This window comes from Poecilia reticulata, linkage group LG10 (genome assembly GCF_000633615.1).
Source record: "Poecilia reticulata strain Guanapo linkage group LG10, Guppy_female_1.0+MT, whole genome shotgun sequence".
Taxonomy (NCBI): Eukaryota; Metazoa; Chordata; class Actinopteri; order Cyprinodontiformes; family Poeciliidae; genus Poecilia; species Poecilia reticulata.
In genome coordinates this window covers 26017819-26039352 of record NC_024340.1, presented here as the reverse complement: position 1 = coordinate 26039352, position 21534 = coordinate 26017819, and the positions used below count along the sequence as shown (strand labels likewise).

The window sequence follows — 21534 nt, the reverse complement described above, 5'->3', positions numbered from 1 at the left end:
TGGAAATGAACCACTTCAATGCTAAAGTTCTGTGTAGCTTGTTTTGCATTGCAGTAGTTTGTTGCTGTGCCATAAATCCAAAGTATAACAACCAACTACCTTGAAATAAAATTGATGTAAAAGCAGGACAAAATGAAAATTAAGGAATTAAAACAATATAAAAACAATTCACAACAGTCATATTTCGGAGCACAATAACACACTCTTTCAAATAAAAAAATAAAAAATAAAAAAAACAAACAACAAAGACCCGACTCTTCTGCCAAAAGCAAGCACACTGCATGTTTAAGCACATTATCAGTCATACACCATGCTATACTCTGCATGCTGACAGAGAGAAGCACTACAACAGTAAATCTATCAGCTTATTTAACATTACAACAACAACAAAAAAATTAAAATAATTATAAAACAGGCATCTGAGTATTTTAAACTAAAAAAATAGGGAGTTCCATTTTAGTAAAGGAAGCAATGGTAAAGTGACTAACTTTTGCAAAAACCAGAGAATATATTTAACTTCCAATCTCACACCATTGCAAACAAAGAAACCAGGTCAGTTCATTCCAACGCACCCACAAAGTGACACATCAGTTAAACAAAGCATCTTAAAGGTCACAAATTAAATCGCTTATTCCATTTTTTTTATTATTATTATTATTTAAATTGCACATTGAGTTGGTAGGCCAAGGAAGAAAACTACCTAAAAGACGGACATATGAAAATGTCTGATGGGAAGTGTGTAACGCTGCGGTGGCGTCTCATGGGGGTGATGAGCCAGGACTCTCAGGTGGTCCTCATTCCTCTTAGCCTCTCAAGGAATTAGCAGGGAAGTAGAGGAGGCAAAAGAGGACAGGAAAGTAAATTAGCAACCACGTGTGTGCGCGCGCGTGTGTGTGCGTGTCTGGGCAGGGGGCGAGTAGACATCTGGGCCGGCCTCAAAAGCCTGACGGTGTTAAAACATTCATGTCCCGAGGTTTCAGTTTGTGGGGCCGTGGAGAAACCCGCTTAGACTCAGTGTCTGAGATTTCAATCTTGGGGGGCATGAATTTGGCGGGCTCCTCCACATTTTGGCTGATCTGTGTGTTGGTGCCATCCATCGTAGAGGACTTCTGCAGGCCGAAGTAGGACTGCAGGGAGAAGCCTGGGAGGATGTGGTAGATTTTGATTAATAAACAGAGCATTCAAGTTTAAAAGAAAGAGCTAAAGAGTTATTTTTTTAAATATTTGTTGTAGCTGGAAACAAGCAATTTAATGTCAGTTTTTTAATTAAATGTTTATTACATATAATTTAGCTTGCCAATTTATAATTTCTTTATTTCTTGTAACTCGTTAACATCTAGGGCCTTCCTGCTTCCACATGCAACAGTAAATAAGCCATTTTATGCCTATGTACTTAAATCGTTCGCATCCACAAATGCAGGTGCGAATTGGCTAAACATTTGGGAGACGTACTTTAGATTTCAATATCAGCAACAAAAGATATTATTAAGAACGATGATTATATAAAACATTAAAACTTTACAATAAAGCAAAGCATGTTGTTTCTCAAAAAAAAAAAAAAAAAAAAAAAGATTTACAGAACCCTGCATCAATGCAGTAAATTATAAGCATATAGCACTCAATTGCTCTAAAAGTATTGGTTGTCACAGTGGAAACAAAACATCTCCATGGTTGGTAAAAAATAATGCAACATCCACTTTCATATCTGAAAAGTTGTGTATAAAACGACTAAAAACTGCAAAAGTACAAATGGGAGAAGAATCGAAATAACCAGCACCAGTTGCAATATTATAGGTTTAAGTTGTTTCAGCTGCCGAAACTAAAACATATAAACCCCACCCACCAGAGTCTGAGGGTTTGTTTAACATCACTCATTGTGCACAAATGAAGCATTTGTCATTCAATATGTTTCATGAAGGTTACATGAGGAAAAATCTGGCTTCACAGCTGCAGGTTGTGTCATTACCATAGTTAAATCATGATGTCTCAAGATCTAGCATCACAGTTAGAGCAACATTGTTCCCATCCACGATGTAGGACAGTACATTTAAAGCTCCCACCTGTGCTGGTTTCAGAGCCTGGGTCCGTGGGGGACTTGTGGACCACAGACCGGGTTCCAAAGAAGTTCCACTTATCCAGACCTCCTCCTCCTCCTCCTTCGTTTCCTCCCATGTCCAGGTGGGGGTCGGGTCTATGAGGGTCAGGTGCGGTAATATAATGGGTCGGACTCAGCTGGAACCAGTTCCTGGAAACCCCACAAACCAGAAGAGTAATTTGAAAAAAACAGCCAAACAACACAGGCGCCATATTCAAAGTCCCCCCCCCATCAACTGTTTTAATATTCAGGTTCAATCAGTCATGTATAATTGTGAAAATAAGCAAACCGTTTCACAGACAAACCTCACCTGCGATTAACAGCTGGTGATGAGAGAGGGGTAACACTGGGGGTAAGAGAGGGGGTGACTGAAGGCGTGACACTTGGGGTTGATTGTGCAGATGTTGAAAGCCTGTCCTCCTTGAAGTCCCCCGGCATTCTCAACTTCTACTCAGAAGAGCAAAAAAAAAAAAAAGAAAAAGAAAAAAGAAAAAAAAAGACAAAGAAAAAAAAACAACACTACTCAATTAAACCTGCTGGTCTCTCAACAAACTTATGAATGTGAAAGTTATACATCTTTTAACAAGTTCGAATCAAGGATGTCAACAAGTTCGATGGAGGCAAAGCACTGACCCTATTTAGAAAGCAAACATCACTGAGTACACAATGCAAAAAGGGCAGAGGTGGTTTAACTGGGCACTCGGGTCAAAACTAATGATAATGTGCGTCATAGTTCACTTGTTGTGGCGTCAGGCCTGGGGTTAAAGGGGACATGACTGACATGAAAAGGGAAACAGCAAACCACTTGAAAAAATTCAAACACGTAAAAATAAAAAAATAAAATATGTGTAGCAGGTACTTTGATCAAGGTAATTATTTTGAATCCAATAGACAATATTGGAAAAAAAAAAAAGATTGCACTCAAAGTTACTTTAAATAATCGTTGATTATTCAAAGCAACTGTACATTGCATTTATCTGATTTTTAATCAACTCATATTTAGGCTTGTCGCAATAATAAACAAGTTAATTAAGTGCAAGATAAATTAAACAAGCTTAATAATTTCCAACAATTTTACCTATGTGTAGTGATTACTGTCACATGTCCATCCACCCAAATAGCACATGACCAGCCCTCCTGGTCAGTTTTGCTTTCAGAACAGCTATGTTAAAAAACAACTTACATCAGCTGATGCCAGTGTTAAAGCTGATGCCAGTGCTAAAGCAGATCATGGTGCATCCATGGTTAGTACCACGCTAAACTTCAAAACAACTGGAATCCTCTCAATATTTGACTCAATATCTGGCAGCCATAAATGTCAATATTTATGGTTGCATATACTGAATGGCCAGGTAGATTTTTATTTTTTTCACTGAATACACAGCTTATCCAAGATCCCAACATCAGGATTCATCGGGGTGAAATTGTGAAAAAGTGGGGAGCCTGAAAGTCATTCTCACCCAGAGATTGGCCACCACAGAGTCAGGACCTTATCCCCATTGAGATTTTTAGGGATGTACTGGAGGCTTTATGCTGGGCTTAGACTTTCCTCATCATCAAAACAAGATCTTGGCTTCAATGTAGTGGAACATTTTATAATGTGCTCTTCACCCCTTTTGTGCTCTAGATGGTGTCTGATGATGCGATTATGTGTCTGCATGAACTTATCGTGAGATTGATCTAGCTGCTCTCCTTCAGATTTCTACAGTGCCATGTGACAGCAGGGGATGTCCTTGATCCTGGAGACTATCTAGTGTTATTTCCCCAACCCAGGACTTATCTGCCCCCTTTAGCATTAAAGAACAACCCCCTTTCCTCAACAATAGACAAATGACAGTGTATAGATGCTTATATTATTACATTTATGACATCTCATTTTAGTTACACATGTTAATAAACGTGTTTTGTGTTAGGAAGGTTGCGTTTTCAATTTCCATATGACTTACACAAACAAGCAGTTACATTCCTTTATTTTAACCCAATAATATAACATGATTCGACCTTCATACGTTTTCTCCTACATAACATGTTATATATATATATATATATATATATATATATATATATATATGTTTATGTAAACTAATACGTTTTCTCCTACATAACATGTTATATATATATATGTTTATGTAAACTAAAACATTAAGTTTACATAAACAATAAAAGGAGCACAATTGATCTCCACAAAATAACATTTGAAGGGTAAATGTGAAGCAGAAGCTAAACTAACCTTATACGTCGTAATTTTTAACATCATCAATTGGTGAATAGTCTGCGTTGCTTTAGGGCTTTGATGATAGTAATTGATTTAAAAGCGTTTCTAAAACATTTGGCCCAGTCAGGTCGTAGTATGATAACTGCTTGTAGGCGACCACATGAGCAATCGACGGACGGTTAACTATTGTTACAAAACTATGATTACTTAACCAACAAATATTTGTCTTTAATTAGTCAATCTCGCCCATGTGATTGATTGTGGCAGAACAAAATTAATCAGAGAAACGTCTGGATACAATAGTCTGTTTTTATTGTGTTAGCTCTAGCACTAGCACTGCTACGTAGCTCACCAGTTTGCCTATGCTAATGGCCTCCTTTTGTAAGAATGTAGAATTCTGGAAATGAAGTGAAGCTAAAGCAGGACCGACCTTTTTATGATGAGTTTTCTTTGACGCCGCAGTTCGATAGCTCTCTTCATTTTGTCCATAATTGCTCGTTTCGGTGTAGGATTATTGCTTAAAAACACGACGATGGCAGCGTTATTCACCGAAAACGGCCTTGTTTTGGGAGGAGCGCGATGATTGGCTCGTTTCGCTGAAAGAGGAGGCCTCGCCTCATATGAAGGGTGTCACCTAGCAACAGCACTGATAAAGCATAGAACCCGTTGCGTAATTTGTTTATCAAGATGTTCGCTGTTTTGTTCACTTTCAGAGCATCAGAGTACGTTTTACTATAATTTCACAATAAAAGTATGTTTCTGAAAAACCTATGCATTAGTGCTGTTACAGAGAAGGGAGACTCGGTCTGTGTCACATGTTCTAGCAACAACTACAACATTAAGAAACAATGTGGATCTGGAACAAATTTGACAGCTGGTAAGAAGGAATCTAGCAGTCAAAATTAGACCTGTAAACAGAACAATTCTGTCCCAGAAAAATCAACCACACAATAACAGGACCTCAACTGTTATCACTCAATTTTTTTATGGATCTTCCAATACTCTAAAAATTAAAGATCAAAGCTTATGAAAAAGCATTTTATTTCCCATTGTTCTTAGCGACATTCTACTCGACTAAATAACATGTTTGCAAATGAAATGTCTTATATAAATTATATATAAGTATATAACAATTTATAGTCACCATGCTGCATTCAATTATGAAAGGTCCATTATTTTCATGCTACACCAATAAATATAATTGTATTTTAATGGGGACTGATACACCAACACAAAATTAAATCAAATCTACACTTGGTTTTCCTATGCCATCCCTATTAAGACATTTTACTGTCCCTATAGGCATAGACAATTCTAGACACTTACACAGTTTTACGTTAACAATTAATTAATTGGGGTGTTGCACTTTCAACTTCGGGGATCCACAATTGGCTCTTTGACTCATAATAAAATATTAGCATGTTTTTTTTTGTTTGTTTGTTTTGTGACAACCACATGAAAAAGCACTGACACCCACACCCACCACCTGGTAAATATGCCCTAGAACTGCCACTGCCTGTAGGGAAATTTGTCTCAGACTCTGGAGCTGTAACAATAATTGCCTTGGCAATGTGGCACAACACAACACAACATAATTTCATTTGATGATGTTGCCACCACCATGTCCTACCATTGCGGTTGTGTACATGCAAGTGTACCATACTTCGTAAATTGTATTTTTCAAAGACATTGAAAACGGTATAGCCTCTTCTTTTCACTTCACATTTATGCTTCAGTTCAGGGATGCCGAAGTCCTGAAGAGCTACGATCGTTCAGCCTTTGGATGTTTTCCCACCCCAGCACACCTAAATCAGATGACTGGCTTCTTTCTGGGAAAAGAAGCCAGTCATCTATTGAGCTGCATCATTAGCAGCTCAATAGATGCCTGCTAATGAGTCCTTTCATTTGATTCAGGGCCTTTAGCCAAGGCACGCATCCTTTGCAAGGTAATAGCCCTCGTGGACTGGACTTGGCCACTCTGCCCTGTTCTAATTTGTGTTGTTCTATTAAAATCTGAATGAAAAAAAATTGAAGCGTGTTGAAATTTGAAATAAAAATCAAAAACTCAAGAGTTATGCATATATTTGAAGAATTAATGAATCAGGCCTGGACTTGCAGTAAAGTAAGGAAATGCAATACCTTATTTTACAGAAGTTTTGACACTCTTTCCATACAACTATGTGCAATAACGCTACTGTACTGAATTATTTTTGCTTCTTCAGATTGTTGTGGTGCTTAGGGATAAATACCGCTGGCCACATTTGTTCAAACTTACTGGCAGTTTGCCATCAGCTACTCTGTGGAAGTGGGTTTCCTCGGCAGTGAGGCCCTTGTGGGGGGAATAAACAGCCTCAGTCAGTCCTGCCTGGTGCTCAAACTTCTGCAGGTTTTCTTGGGATTTTCCTGATTGCAAATGGAAATACGGAGGGAGAGTCAGATTGTTACATATTCTCTTCTGTTGCTTTTAAGACGGCTTAGAAATTTCTGAGTTATTCAAAAAACAGTTTGTATTTGGAAACAGAAACAACAAATAATTTTTAAATGCCTTCAGTTGACTTACTTGACATAAGGGAACTCATCAGTGTGGTGGCTTTGGCCTTTACAACAGGCCCTGGGGACTTGGGTGGTAGTGATGCTTCACACGTTGTTGTCTTGTCACCATGCTCGCTTACCTAATATTACAGGTTTAAGGAAGAAATTAGAAACTAATTCCTTTCTAGAACACAAAGTGAGCAAGAGCATTCAAATATGCATGACCAGTTTGGCATGAGTTCAAGCAAAGACCATTAAGTGCCAAGCTGATAACTATATGGGCTTAAAAAGTAAAAACCAACAAGGACGCACCTCTTTGTTCCAGAACCTGTGCCGAGGGATGACTGGGTCTTTCCAGAAGTTTTTTACTGTCATGTCTGCAGGGGGGTGATGCATGGGGATATCCATGTGCTCATCGTAGCTGATGTTGTGGCGAGCTATTCCAGCAGGAGATGATGATAAGGCAACACAGAGGCCAGACATGCCAGACTCCAGTGCTGAAAAATGGCAGCAAACAAGCCAAAGCTCAGCATAAATAGATACAAATTCAAGTCTATATTAAAGCTAATGTGTCGTTTCTAATTACCTGGGATGTCTCCTTGGCCTGTGGCCATTTTGACACCGGAACAGGCAGTCTTACCACAAAAGACAGAAGGCTGGCTCCCTGCTCAGGTGTGACACACCTGCAAACATGCAACGTCGCACAGGGTTGAATGGTTTTGCAACAACTAGTTCTGGGTTATCTTGTTATGGTGTATTGATGTGGGTGTAATAATCATAAGTGGCATATGTACAAAACAAGTCAAAAGCTATTTCTCTTCTTTACGCAAACTGAGTAGTATTTGATCAGCTCTAATTCAAACTCTAAGTCTGGGACCACACTGCAGGACTTTCACAATCTTGACAAATTTTGAATAAACCAGACTGGTTTTTGTTTTACAACTGAAAGACTGGGGATTACGCAGTTAACAATTTCGCCTGCTGTTGGATCACAGATTATTAGATTTTTCCAAACCAACTAAAGCCCATAAAACATGTGTAAACTCTCAGGACGGCAACGCTTTAAAGTTGAAACAAACTGTGGCAGTGAGCTATTGTCAGCAATTTGACAAGATTTACCTGCATGACATGTCAGCTTAAAATGACAGAGAAACTATTTAGAATATGTTAAGTGAATATGATTTGGATGCTGTTGATTGCATTCTTTGTTATACTATTGTCATAAAATCAAGAAAATTGCTAAAAATCCTGAGCATTTAGTTCAAAAAGACTGTTATGTAACAACAGAGCTTCATGAGTTAGAGGCTTCTTCAAAAATACTGATGTAATACTGACTACTACAGGAGATCCTTCCTGGAGCAGCCAGGAAGCTGTTAACATTTATAGCTAACAACTATAAATGCTATAAATGCTAATAGCTATAAAAGCTAACAACATTTATAGCTAACAGCTATAAATGCTGTTAGCTATAAATGCTGATAGCTTTTATAGCTATATAGCAAGCTATAGCTATATAGCTTTATAGCAATTCTTTAAAGAAAATTTAGTTTTGAGTTACTAGTATGCTTAATTTCCCTCCGGGATTGATTAAGTATTTTTGAATTGAACTGAATTGAATTCGTTGCATTGTTGCAATCTCTTTTAGACATAAAGTTAGGAAAGGACACAAAATTATTGATAGTCAATGAGAAATAAGTAGTTCTCTCTTGAATGGATACAGAGCAAAGCTTGTCTTGTTGGACCTGCTTTAAATAGAATTGCAGAGTCTGGTTACTGTAAAGCAGTGTCATTAATATGAATTTCAGTCAGAGTCACTCTTTTATCAGCCTCCCTCAGTTTTCTGCAGAGCCAAAGTGGATGTGCTCAAGCAGACTGTTGTCTATTAAGGACACATTCTTTTTTTTTTTTTTTTTTTTTTTTTTACCGATTTAACAGTAAAAGCACACTTTGAGAGGAAAATCCCAGCCTGTCATGTAAATTTTCCAGTTTTAACCACACAAGTTAATTTTAGTTAGATAAATAATAAACACTCAGAACTAATGTATAATGGCACATTTAATGACTTATTCCACGAGCAAAGGAGCAGCCAATGCACACACAAAAAAACATAAATTATGAATATGAACTATGAATAAAATATCTTTGGCATGAATTCCGATCTGCTCAATGACGAACTGGCTACAAGTCCCTTGGATTTAGACTAAAATCAATTTCTTTCTCAGATAAGGCAAAAATATCCTACGCAACCTGCAGATGTCTTCAAAGTTAACCTGATTTGCTATCGGTGATAGCCTGTTTTATTATTCTGCTGCTGCCCAGACAGCTGATTTGTTCACGTCATAAATAAAGGAAGCCACTTACAGTGACTTGCAAAAATAAAAATAAAAAGCACATGTAAACTACCGTAAACGCGCTACAGTAACAGCTTGTTATTCTGCAAAAGCCGGAGTTCAAATGACAACGATCCCTTTTAACCATTGCATTCAAAATCTTATCAGCAGATTTAATCCTCATTTTTATGTGTTTATGTGCTAGGTCCTGTACTTTTTTATAGGTTTGCATGTGTACATGCACGCTATAACACTCACCCTTCTGTCAGTTCAGTTAAAATAACTCAAAGGCGCTGATTTCTGTGCCAATGTCCCGACGATCCCGCAGCAGCAGCAGATGGCAGGAATGAACGCTGCATGTTTGTTCACCGGTTAGTTCGTCCATGACTTTTGGTCGAACAGCAAACAAGAGACTGAACACGCGACAGCAGCGGATGGAGCCTACCTTCTCTCTCTCTCTCGGTATCTTTTTCGGTTGGCAGAAATGACCGTCTGAAACTTGAAGCCCTGCAGGGGAGAATCGGCGCGGGATGAGGGGCAGAGGGGGAGTGAAACGACGCTGCTTCGGTTTACAGTTCTTATTGTTTTATGCAGGACAAGTGTCATTAACCCGAGATAAATAACTAGGGCATTCTGCTATCAGAGTTTAGCTCTCACACAAGTAAGGAGTGAACAAAGTAGAGCTAGTGAGTTTAAAGCTTAGTTTCAAACTAAGTGACAGTGAGTTTTATGTTGCGATTAGTATGAAATGTAATGCTTAGTATTTAATCCTGATGCCAGCATTAAGAGAAATGATATGTTAGTGTGTGGGTGTGAAGGTCCCCAGCCAATGGGAGTGAATGAAGCAGTGCCACCCCTAGCAGAGAGATGAGCAGGAACATGTTGCATTGGTTGGTCATTGACCCCCTAAATGTCCACACGCAGCTTTGGTGTCAGCCGTTCATAGAGGTTACCCTGGAAAGCAACTCCTAACACTCACTGAAAGATATTCCGAGCATGCCTGAAAGCACCTGACATGGGAAGTGATGTAATAAAGTGCAACTAGCTTGTATTTGCAGCCTTATACCACATGGGGGAGCTGTTGTTGCAGGACCCAACCGTTTCAGGTTTCAGAAAAACTCAAGAATCAGTAACTTATTTGATTTCTTTTCTTTTTTTTATTAGAAAAATAGCCATGAAAGACAATAATAAAAAAATACAAAATAATTATCATAAAAATGTCCTACTTCAAAACAGTAACGCATAATAAAAACATGACATTCAGCATGTGCATGCACACATTTGCATAAATAAAAAAACAAGTCTATATAGTTTAATAAGCTTAGGCTTCAGCAGTCTTTGTTGAAGGTGCATTTGTTGCTGGAGGTGAGGGGAGGTTCTTGCTCAACGTGGAGAATCAGATCTGAGCTGTGGTGCTGCTGCTGCTGCCGACTGAGCTGCTACTGAGACTGGTGGGCTTGGAAGTGGAGGCGGCCTTTCTCCTCCTAGAGATGACAACAAAGCAAAAATGATTTTGTTTAACACGGGGTGCGATTCACTCTGAAACTGAAGTAAGAGAATGGTGGGTGTGTGGAAAAAGGCACACAGCTTTATGTAATACTCACAAGACTCTGGTAAGCATCTTTTTCACAATTTGAAGTTCAGGGTTCAGACAGTAGCGGCCGTTTGCACTGGTCACACTGCGGGAATAGAAATAGAGAGATTAGCATAAAGTTGAACAAGTGAACAAACATTCAACACCTAATTAACATACGTGCAAAGATAGTGAATCAAACTTAGTGATCTACGTTGAAGAATTGCTTAGGCAACATTTTTTTATCTTTATTGTAATGTATTTATGTGATATATATATATATATATATATATATATATATATATATATATATATATATATATGTGTGTGTGTATATGTATATGTATGGTATGTACGTATGCTTTTATTTTTTTTGCAAATATATCCACAATTTTAACTTAAAAGATGTGACTTACACAATCTCTACTTTGTCACAGAAGATAGTTGCAGGGTAAATCTGGATGTCCCTTATGTCACTCTTTGAGAAGACGCCGTTTCTGACCCGCTGACAAAGACAACTCTGTCCTGGTTCGTTCACTAAAAAACCGAGAAAAAGAAAGTTATTACTCCAATTTGACAAATCTCAAAACATGCTGAAAAAGCATCCTTACATTTGTTTGAATTTCAAAATGCTAGACATTAGTAGAAACTTACGCTGAGCTTTAGAGATGCAGACTGCAACAGCCAGGAGCAGAAACACCTTCATGATGCCAGACATCTTTGGTTTCTTTAGTTGAGATAGAGCCGGTGGTCAAGCTGAGAAAGCAGCAGGTTTGTTGAGTCAAGAGCTGTGATGGATAGAGGCAGTGGAAGCCCTCTTTAATACGGTCTGGAGATGCTTACCTCATCTCTCCTGTGACAAAAGGGAATTTTTTCAGACTGGAAACTGAAACCCTAAAACCCACAGGAAAAAAAAAAACAAAAGAACTTCCTGCTCATCCTACTCCCCCCTGAATTCAATTTTGCGATTGAAATTGGACAGTATTGGGCAAATAAATTAACCAAACGCATTGTTATAGCACTGAGAAAAACATAAGTTTGTAAAGGCTGAATTAACAGCTAAATAGCATGCATATATATTAAATATTTAATTTAATTTTTTTTGTACAGACACAGGAGTGAATTATATTCAATTAGAAAGCCTATAACTAGAAATTAACATTTATCTCTTCCTGATGAGTTTTTTTGTTTATTAACTCAGAATTTCATTAATCAGTCAAAGAACATATATTTTCAAGTCTTTACTTTTCTTGCAGTACAGTCAGGAGAATAAAGTCAAATTTATCATTTTTAAAAGGTCAGACAATGACTTCATACCTTGTAAAAAAATAATTGCAGTTCAGACATGTGGATAATTGACAGACTAAAGTGTGGGCTGTGATCTTTGCAAATGTTTTTTTTCATGTCTACACAGCAAGCAGCAGTGGTTAACACCTCTAGCAAATGCAACACTGAATGAAATGGCTGTGGCCCCGGAAAAACAAAAAAAAGGAAAGAAAAACCAAAGCAGGTTTTTTTTTTATTTCTTTCCACTGCAAATGTGTGAGATTCTATCTTGACATTTACTTTTATATATGTGTGAATGTGGTCTCTTATCTGATAGAGTATTACTTCAATTTCCTCCACAGTTGTTCGATACTTTCCCTCTTCTCAGACACATATCTCTGATTTGTTTTCATACCACATGTATTATCAGAAAAACGGTAGATTTTAGAACATGGCTTTATGCTTGTGTTTCAGTTTTAGGTCCTCTTTCACTTTTTATAAGTCTCAAAAGTCAAGTAGGATCCCAGCCTGTGTGTCCTTCTCTATTTCTAACTATACTGTCATGTAGCACTGGCTTTAGAAACCACAAAGTTTCAGTGTAACAAACAGAAGTGACCAAACCAAAGCAGGTTATTTTTTTATTAAAAGCTGCTAAAAGTGGGGTTCTGTGGTGGCGCAGGAGTTATGCACAACCAACATATGGAGGCCTTAGTCCTCGACGTGGCAGCTACAGGTTTGGTTCCCAGGCTGGTGACCTTTGCTGCATGTCTTCCCCCTTCTTTCAATACCCACTTTCCTGTCAATTCACTATCAAATAAAGGTCAAAGAAAACAATAAAACCTTTAAAAAAAGTTCCAAAACATTAAGATTAAGAAAAGGGCAAAAAGGAAATGAATATGACTCCTTTAATTCCAAGCAATTAGCCAATATATGGTGTTCTGTGTTGACAAAGTCGGCCTGGTTACAGTAGGTGTTGGGACTTTATGTTTCACCAGAATGTATTCACTCAGTGTTAAATATACCATGCAGTGTTATGTACTTTAATTATGTCTTTTTTCCATTATTAACATAGCTGGATAATGATACAGTTTTGATGTAGGATTTCACAAACAAAAAAAATATGTATTTGTATAAACCCTTCTAATTTTATTTTGGGTGCATTCTGGCTAATGACATCACACACGGCATGTGAATTAAGATAATCAATGTCACTTTGACAAAATGTAAATAAATACTTTTTAAGGACGACTTAGATAAAAAAAATCAATAAGGATATACACACAACAACTCTGACTAGTTGCTCATGCCTTACATAATGTCATCACAGGCTGTCAGAGAGTAGATTTGGGTGTATGATTCAATAATGTTTCATGATTTAAAAAGTCAATAATGCATTTGATCATGGCATCTTGCTGGCAAAGATGGCAAAGTTAAAGTGGGTCTTTGATTAAATGTCTGGCTGCTATCTTTAACTGTGCTACCAAAAAAAGAAATACCACTCTTCCCATAGATAAGAATGGATAAGAGAGGCTTAATTATTTCACAGTAGTCAAATATCAATTTGTTAAGGTCTAAGGGTGGAGTTCAGGCAAAAAACCCGTCATAATTATGAAAACTATTCTTGGTTTGTCCTCTGAAACTAGAATTTCTAAGCTTCCAATAGGAAACCCCAACTAAGTCGGAACTACTACTTGGACAGTCACAGATTTCTCACCATCCCCAACCTCAGAATCCAATATGGCTTCTGAGCCATATTCATGTCAGATACTGAGTCCTACACTTTGCACACCAGAAAGTCTTTTGGTGAACATTCCTCAGTAGATTTTGAGTCTTTTCTAAACTCCAAATTATTTTTTTTGCCGTTTTTTCTCTGCATTTGGCTCCATCCTTTTTCATGTCAACTCCGACCAACTACCAACTGTTCCTGCTCAATAAAAGCAACCCACGACACGAAACTGCCACCAAGATGTTACACAGGGAATCTCAGCAGCTCCTCCAGAGTTCCCATCTGTTATTTGACCGTTTCTTGTAAACATTCTTCTTGGCTGATCTCTCAGATCTAGCCATGTCTTGGTAGGTTTGCAATTGCACCACATTCACACAGACATGGTCTCTATTTATTTATTTATTTTTTTTTTTTAACATCATCTAAATTCAGTTGGTTTTGGTGAATGTTGTCTGACTGTGAATTTTTGAAATGTTGAAAATTCTGTGTTCTTTTTCTCAGACCCGAAATATCCCAAAACGTGGTCAACTCTAAACCACACATGTGACTAAAGGTTTCATCTGTAAATAACTTAAAAATGTCTCGCATGCCACATTGAAATGGCAATTAAGTATGATTGCAGCATCATACTTTAAAAAAAGATACTATTTATGTACAACTAAACCTTAAAAACATTAATTTGTATATTTAGAGGGGTATACATTATAATGTTAGGTGTAAATTTGAGCAAAACAAATATTTAAATCTGGCATTTCTGCAACAATGGTCTTGCCTGACATTTAAAAGAAGTGAAAGGGACTTTTGTGTATTGCAGCACAGAGCTCAGTCTCTACAACTCTGATGATCCTGTGGCCAGAAAGTGTGATCTGAAACCATCCGCAGTTTAAAAAAAATGCCGGTGCTGACTGAGTAATTTTAATACTTTCTCATGATGACTTTATATTAATTATTGGTCATTTCTATTTTTTGCCACTCCTAATTAAGTTTTTGTTCTAACTAATTGACACCACCTGGAAAGTTTAAATGTTTCTTTTTCTTTTTTTTTTCTTCTTTTTTTTAAATCTTCTGGTAATACTTTAGCTTTTGCATTTGTGGGTTTTGACTGTCTATGTCAGTAAAAAAAAAAACACTTATTAAATATTTAGACATGATGTGTGGAGTACGTTACATCTTCCATTTAGAGTGAAATGGCCTGAGTGGTGAATGAAAACTTTCCTTTTCCACTTTCTTTTTTCCTTTTGGTGACAAGCTAAATCTAGTGGATGTGCCGGGGATTGCCCACCACACGTGTCTTTATTGGTTTGTGTCCTTGTGAGTCAGACCACATTTCCACCAGAAGCCCCATGTAGCAATGAGCCGAGAGGAAAAAATATTACGTCGGCAGTGTTTCTTCCTCTGCAAACATTTCGTTAGCCGTCCAGTTCAGTTACACTTCTCATTTTTCTATAAACAACCTTTTTGAGGGAAAAGCCTGAAAAATAAACAGAAACTAGACAACTGAAGTGCAACTAAATTGGAACATGGACAAAGTTGCATTTTAGACATAAACTGATAGGTTTTCTACATGATTTAAGGCAAAATTCACTTTCTGCACATTTCGGTACTTCCATTAGGGCTTCTACAAAAAGTCCACTAAAAAGTACCCTGTGGCTTTTTTTTGTCTATAATTAAATGCTCAGAGTGATTTTGTGCAAGACAAATGTAATGAACATGTTTTGTATAGTCCAAAGACCTAACCTAACTGGTTCAAGGAATCATAGGTCACCTGTAACTCAGAGAACTGATATGAAAGAGAAATAGGCCCACTTGATCATACACGTTCAACAGTTCGTAACAGTCGGAGTGGGTTGCTCTTTCACAAATTTCTCCTTTGTCTCAAACCAGATCGAGTTGAAATACCTAGCGACAATGCTACTTTCTATTACTACTGGCAGGAATTTGCAAAGAAAGCAATCCAGAAGCGGCAATAATTTTTCTTGCCGCTGATTAGCTTTACCCCCAAGCAGGAGCGCCGTATAGGGGGACAATTCTAGAGGCCCTGACCAACAGGGCTTCACCATTTATTTATTTAATTTTTGTTCGTGGAAATGAAAAAAAAAAAATGGGGCCCTGTCAATTATAAAATTAATCATACTGTATTTTAGAAGATTATTTTTATCAGTAAAAATGTAATGTTTCCACTCCCAGACCAAAAAAACACATGCATTTTTTAGAGGGTGCTTCAGGTATGAAGGATTTCAGCTGTTGACAGGCAGCTGTGATCTCTAACCTCTGCGAATACGAGGGTTTACTGTCATAAGTGAAACGCCCCTCTTTGTCATACGTATTCTCCAGGAACATAGAAAATAACTGGTTACTAAATAAAAGTTTCTAGAAACTGATCAACTTAAACATGCAATTTATGTTTTAACAACTCTTTGCTTACATTTATTTGATCAAAATCGTCACCAAGGTGATTAGGCTTTACAATTTTTGGCTTAAATTAAGCAACTGCAATACAAATTAAATTTCTCTTGAAAGATTTACTGCACTTATTTTAGTTCATTTTTTAATCAGAGTTTTAAGATTTGAAATCTTTATAAATAGTAGCACATTTTGTCCTAGTTACACAACAATAACTTGTTACTCTAAGCTACTGTGTAAAGACAGAAGTTCAAAAGGCTAAAAAAACAGTTTCACTTGATATTTGAAGAAATGCTCCTTCGTGTGGCTCTCGACGGTGGCTCAGAGCTACCGCAAAATGATTTAAAGCTTCCTGTGTCGTCTTTGCTTATTCATCCGTTTTACCTTTTTGACTTTCTAAGCCACACTTTGTGCTCGTCCTGTTGTGGTCAAAATGTTGTGTCTTATGCTTATTTGTTTTCATTTATATTTGATGTACTGGTGTCCCTGACACAGAAAGAAGTTTTTTTCTTTAAGGGAAATTGTGTTTCTGACATTCTTATAACTAAACATTTCTGCATCAGTGAGAATCAAGCCAGGTCCTTAAGTTCCAGTCCCTGCAAAATGTGCTTTTCACCTAAAAATCCCCTTCAAAAATACCTATAGCAGAGGAGACCAAAGTTAATCTCAAAAGCATCCTTCACATGCAATTCAGGTTTGATGGGCTTTGTGGTTGTTAAGAAAAAGACTTCCTTGTCAGGTACGCTGAAGTAAGTGTGAAAAGCAACACTGCACAGGACCCCGTAATCTCTTTCCTGTTCGACAGAAAAGTGCTTCACTAGAACATACACGTTTCCAACAAAGCTTCACACCTCCCTGCTCATACATGTTCTCTGAAAATGATGAATTTCGTAGAATGAATGTAGAGACCAAACCCTTCTAAAAAAAAAAAGAAAATCAGATACGTGTCAAAAAAAAGAATATTAACTCATTCCAATTGTGATTTATTAGAAGGAGACCATATAAGTTAAAAAAAATATTTAAAGACAGACAACTGTAAAAATGTTAATCTATAAAAATCCTACCATTACCTACGATATCTTAACATAACCCAAAAGCAATGGAAAGAAAAATGATTCATTTCTGGGATATATTGTTGATACTATATGTATGTGTACTGAAAAGACAGAATCAAAATAAATATAATTACAAAGCTGGTGAAAACATGTGAAAAATCCAAATGTCCTTTTATTTAGGGCTTCTGTTCCAAAGATAAAAAAGGACAGCTAACCTTTCATTAGTGTCACCATCTGAGGTTATAATGTATTCTTTTTAAGTTTTGTGTTATTGATTTTCGTCACAGAGTTTTATTTTTCCCCAGGATGCTACATACTTTTTGTCTTTTCAAGTTCTGCCCTTATTATGTAGATCAGCTCCTTGTTCCTTGCTTATCATGTTCCAACCTGCTTCTTGATTCACATTAACCCAACTGTATCAACTGAGTCTCCTTCCAGGCACCAGCTTTCTTCACACCGTCACTTTCACAGACATGTGCCTCACAGCTTCAACCAGACAAACCCATAGCCAAGGTGCTGGCAAGGCACTCTGTGTGATAAATGAGATTTCACAGCATGTCAAGTGACATCAAGAGCAGTATTGGTTGAGAAACCTCAGTGTATTATCTATTTTCCTCCCTATTGTCTGAATGAGATTACTCCCTTTGTTTGAGGTGTAAAATACTTTGACAATGACCACTAATCTTAGGAAAATTCTGTTTCTATGATTATGTCAGCTGAATATCACAAAGTGGTTCAATGTTGTAATTGGGAATTTGAAAAGCCAGGACGGCAGCAGTGGACTGGCTTGCAGTACCATTTTTTCAACATAATTTAATTTTTTAATCAGGGTGTTTTATTTTATTTTCCAGCTAACTTAAAATAAGTCTAATCAGACCATCTGGTATTTTCCCTAGGGCAGAATAATAGTTTCATCACTCTTTGGTTTTGCAGCATTTGAATTCAACTGTTCGAATGGGGAACCAAATTGGCAAAGTAACATTCATTTGATTTTTGGGCTACAGTGGAGGTAATGCAGTGAAGAAAATCACATAAACAATGTTCAATAAGTTACTGTACATTCGTAAATTATCTACACCCGCCTTTCTTTGCAGGGTGATGGCAGGAGGTTCCAGCATTTATTCGGCGAGAAATGACATACGCACTGGGCAGGTCGCCAGTCCATTACGGAGGTTACTGCACAATAAAGTACACATAATGTAAACGCAGTTGAAATATGTTGATATGTCGTGAATTGTGAAACATAAAAATTTTCTGCTGTCCTCACTTCTTCAGTATTCTGTTAAGCACCTTGATGGTCGATAAAACAGAAAATACTTATATAGCATATATAAGCTTAAATAGCAGATATTTTCTGTTTTATCCACCATCAACAAATAGCACATTTCCACCCTCTTGTGGCTCAAGATAAAATTACTTTCTGTTTGCTGATAAAATGTGAAACCTATCATATATTCAGATGTTCCAGGTCACTCTACCGTCATTGTCAGACCTGTCTCATAATGTTTTTAATGTGAATGCTCCGAGCATTCACATTAATAATGCCCACAGTAATATTAATGTCCTGTTGGCATTAATATTGCCATGTCAGCCGCTCTGCACTGATTAGCTAAAATCATTTTCTTACTCTTTAAATTCTTCAACATATGATAAGCAGAAAGTTTTGCTTTGAAAGGATATTGCAGACTATTTTACTTTTTTAATGTTTCTGATTTATACATTTCTGGGTTTTTTCACATTGTTGATCTAACAGGAGTAGGACAACATAGTGTTAGCTTAGATGCAATCATTATTATTTTAACTAGTTTTAGCTTGAGCTAATTGTAGCCTAGAGGGGTTTTTTCTCGATGCATAGAGAATGTTACTGTAGGTGAAGATACTAGTACTAACCTAGAGGCTATCATTAATATTTTAGCAAGCTTTAGCTTTTTAGCTTTTAAACTGTTATGACTTTACATCTTAGCTTTGTAAGTGTTCAGCACAAAGTCTTTGGGTGAGATTTTTGCATGACTGAATGTTTTCACTCCTCTTCTACAGTTTTTCTATTTTGCAGGCTTTTGCTTCCAGCTGCTTCTGCCTATTTATTTCTTACATTTCTCCAAGTCTTCTGGAGTTGACTTTAAATGCTTCTGCAATTTCACTAAAAATATGCTTACAGCATTCACAATGCATTTTGCAGGAAATACAAATCTTTCTAGTTATGTGTAGCTTAACTATGACTCATTGACAAGAGCAACCACAATGAGTGGGGCTCATTATGGTTGCCCTCGTTTTACATGTTTGTCTTCTCTTGCCATGCAGGAGCAGCAGAGCACCAGCCTGCGTCTTGCATGTGTGGGTTCACTTGTGTCATTTGTGTTCAGCCTGTCTTCCTCCACACTGATGTTTACCAGTACAGGATCCCACGTCAGTTGCCATAGAAACTCTACTGCTTGGCACCAGGCTCAGCCGAAAGGCTTGTTATTGAGGGGTTTCCACCGACAAGACCATGCAAAGATGTAACAGAGAGGAAAATCACAGACTGCATATCAAAAGACAGGTTTATTTGTTTTTGCTTTACAAGTCATTACGCACAATATATAAAACAAGATTGGTCCATGTTCATGTATTTACAAGAGCAACACAGCAAACACTAAGAGTATGAAACACTGACAACATTTCTTTTCCTCTGTATGTTTTCAAATATGTATTTCTACATATGTCAGAATCTGAGGCATAAGCTGCTTTGGGTCTCTTGCTCACATCGAGGCCTCAATTTCAACAAAGAATAGCTGAAAAATCAATAAATTGCAAAATAAATTGTACAACCATTTATTTAAACAAATTCAAGATTAACTACTCATGATTTATTCACGTCCACTGTTTGACTCAAAGCTGGGAATATGCTTCATCGCGTCAGCGCAGGCTTTATCCTGCAGCTTGTGAATGTGAAAACATCACAGAGGGTGTAAATATATTGTTAACTGGATTTGTTGGTTTCCACCTTATGGTTGAAAACTGGTTTTGCATTCTACCTCAGCTCCTGTCCGACCTTGGACACAGCTCTGCCCCGAATGTCTCATGTTCTGACATGAGAAATATTTTGTGTTTATTTTTCAGGAATTTTCCAGTCACTGTCCCTTGGACTCGCTACACTTCGGCAATAGCGGGCAGCATGCAGGCCCGAAGACGTGCCTCTCTCCATGCTGACCGACAGTCTGAGATCCACTGGGAGATCAAGGATTGTTGGGTGGCTGGATTGAATCTTGTTCCTTTTTCTCCTTTGTCCACTGGTCCGACTCCCCTGACCTCTGACCTGGGTAAGCTGTGCGCTGGGCAACTACTTGCAGTCGAGGTGTTGACATCAGAGCGGATTTCAGGGCAGCTGCTCTTGCGCTGGAACGGCAAATCTGGGCTCAAAGTGTGGGGGATGCTGTTTGCTCTGTTTCGAGCTGGGCCCTCCAGTATGCCTCCACGCTGACCTGCCAACCTTCCCTTAACAAACGCTTTCCTCACCCTTCCTGGAAGGGCTAGAAGGTTATTCTGATTTCCATAGAGATACTCCAACGGGTCAGAGTTGCAGCACATAAGCTCGCCGTTCAGTTTTTTCTCTTCTGTCTGCAGCGAACCACTGCCATTTTCCTCCTCGTTGAGACTAAACTGTAGCGGAGACAAAGCGGTCGCGATGAGTCTCTGCTGCACAACCTCCTGACTTTGGGGGAAAACATCTCTGGCAGGGAAGGTGGGGCGGGCCAGGTGACAGATGGAGAGAAAGTAGTCCTCTGATGAGACGCCTTGGCTGTTGTCAGCAAAATGAAACGTGTTCGCTTCATTTAGGTCTTTCACCATCTCCTCCATGCCCTCTGTGATTGTGGGCAGCATAACCCTCCTCTTGCTCAGCAGTCTTGACCTTGGCCGCATATCTAGAAGCAGGAAGGAGAAAATGTTTTTCACATTTAAAATAACCTTAGGGATGCACGCAGAGAGTGTGTATGACAATCGATTCAGCTATTTGGTTCACAAGACTGAAACGAGGCAAGAACTTATTTTCACTATTATTTCCTTACTTTGAGAAAATGAATTTCAATTTGAAGCCCAATCTGTGTCTTAAAGATTGTAGTCAGTGTAAATTAATGAAACCACAGTGTAACTTGTCTTTACGTTCAGGTTTATGTCTATTACAGGTTGTATTAGTGACAACACTGAAAATACTCAAAGAAAACAACTTTTTAAATATAATTCCCAACCTCTGTCTTTAGAAGAACCTGTGCAGCATAAAATAAGCCATTCCAGGTTTAGACTTTGCACAGTTTTAATGTTGTCCAATTTCCTTGGTCAACACACACACACACACACACAC

At 37.8% G+C, this 21534-nt stretch overlaps 3 protein-coding genes across 3 annotated transcripts in view; all 3 read right to left on the bottom strand.

Annotated features, from left to right (window-relative positions):
- Positions 1-619: 619 nt before the first annotated feature.
- Positions 620-9948, bottom strand: LOC103471257 (putative monooxygenase p33MONOX). Its single transcript, XM_008420135.2, has 9 exons — positions 9618-9948; positions 9431-9525; positions 7429-7525; positions 7155-7339; positions 6871-6982; positions 6586-6713; positions 2406-2542; positions 2061-2245; positions 620-1141 (listed from the first exon to the last, which is right to left on the bottom strand). The coding sequence occupies exons 3-9, from the start codon at positions 7454-7456 to the stop codon at positions 936-938; spliced, it is 981 nt and encodes a 326-aa protein (XP_008418357.1). The 5' UTR covers positions 7457-7525; positions 9431-9525; positions 9618-9948; the 3' UTR covers positions 620-935.
- A 404-nt stretch (positions 9949-10352) lies between these two features.
- Positions 10353-11551, bottom strand: LOC103471258 (C-X-C motif chemokine 10-like). The gene is made up of 4 exons (XM_008420138.2): positions 11400-11551; positions 11162-11282; positions 10777-10851; positions 10353-10656 (listed from the first exon to the last, which is right to left on the bottom strand). The coding sequence occupies exons 1-4, from the start codon at positions 11461-11463 to the stop codon at positions 10569-10571; spliced, it is 348 nt and encodes a 115-aa protein (XP_008418360.1). The 5' UTR covers positions 11464-11551; the 3' UTR covers positions 10353-10568.
- An 8166-nt stretch (positions 11552-19717) lies between these two features.
- Positions 19718-21534, bottom strand: part of LOC103471259 (uncharacterized) — a 3309-nt gene continuing 1492 nt past the window's right edge. Inside the window, exon 2 of the mRNA XM_008420139.2 lies at positions 19718-21097. Coding sequence (XP_008418361.1) covers positions 20325-21095 — 771 coding nt within the window. The 5' untranslated portion in view covers positions 21096-21097 and the 3' untranslated portion in view covers positions 19718-20324. The remainder of the gene's footprint in view (positions 21098-21534) is intronic.

What these genes read in the sequence shown, in the direction of transcription:
- LOC103471257 (XM_008420135.2), bottom strand. Translation starts at nt 7,456, where the DNA reads ATGGCCACAGGCCAAGGAGACATCCCAG. An exon ending in AGGCCAAGGAGACATCCCAG is followed by an intron (nt 7,340 to 7,428) that starts GTAATTAGAAAC and finishes GCCATTTTTCAG; the next exon opens with CACTGGAGTCTGGCATGTCT. An exon ending in GATGAGTTCCCTTATGTCAA is followed by an intron (nt 6,714 to 6,870) that starts GTAAGTCAACTG and finishes ATTTGCAATCAG; the next exon opens with GAAAATCCCAAGAAAACCTG.
- LOC103471258 (XM_008420138.2), bottom strand. Translation starts at nt 11,463, where the DNA reads ATGTCTGGCATCATGAAGGTGTTTCTGCTCCTGGCTGTTGCAGTCTGC. An exon ending in CTGCATCTCTAAAGCTCAGC is followed by an intron (nt 11,283 to 11,399) that starts GTAAGTTTCTAC and finishes TCGGTTTTTTAG; the next exon opens with TGAACGAACCAGGACAGAGT. An exon ending in TGTGACAAAGTAGAGATTGT is followed by an intron (nt 10,852 to 11,161) that starts GTAAGTCACATC and finishes CTATTCCCGCAG; the next exon opens with TGTGACCAGTGCAAACGGCC.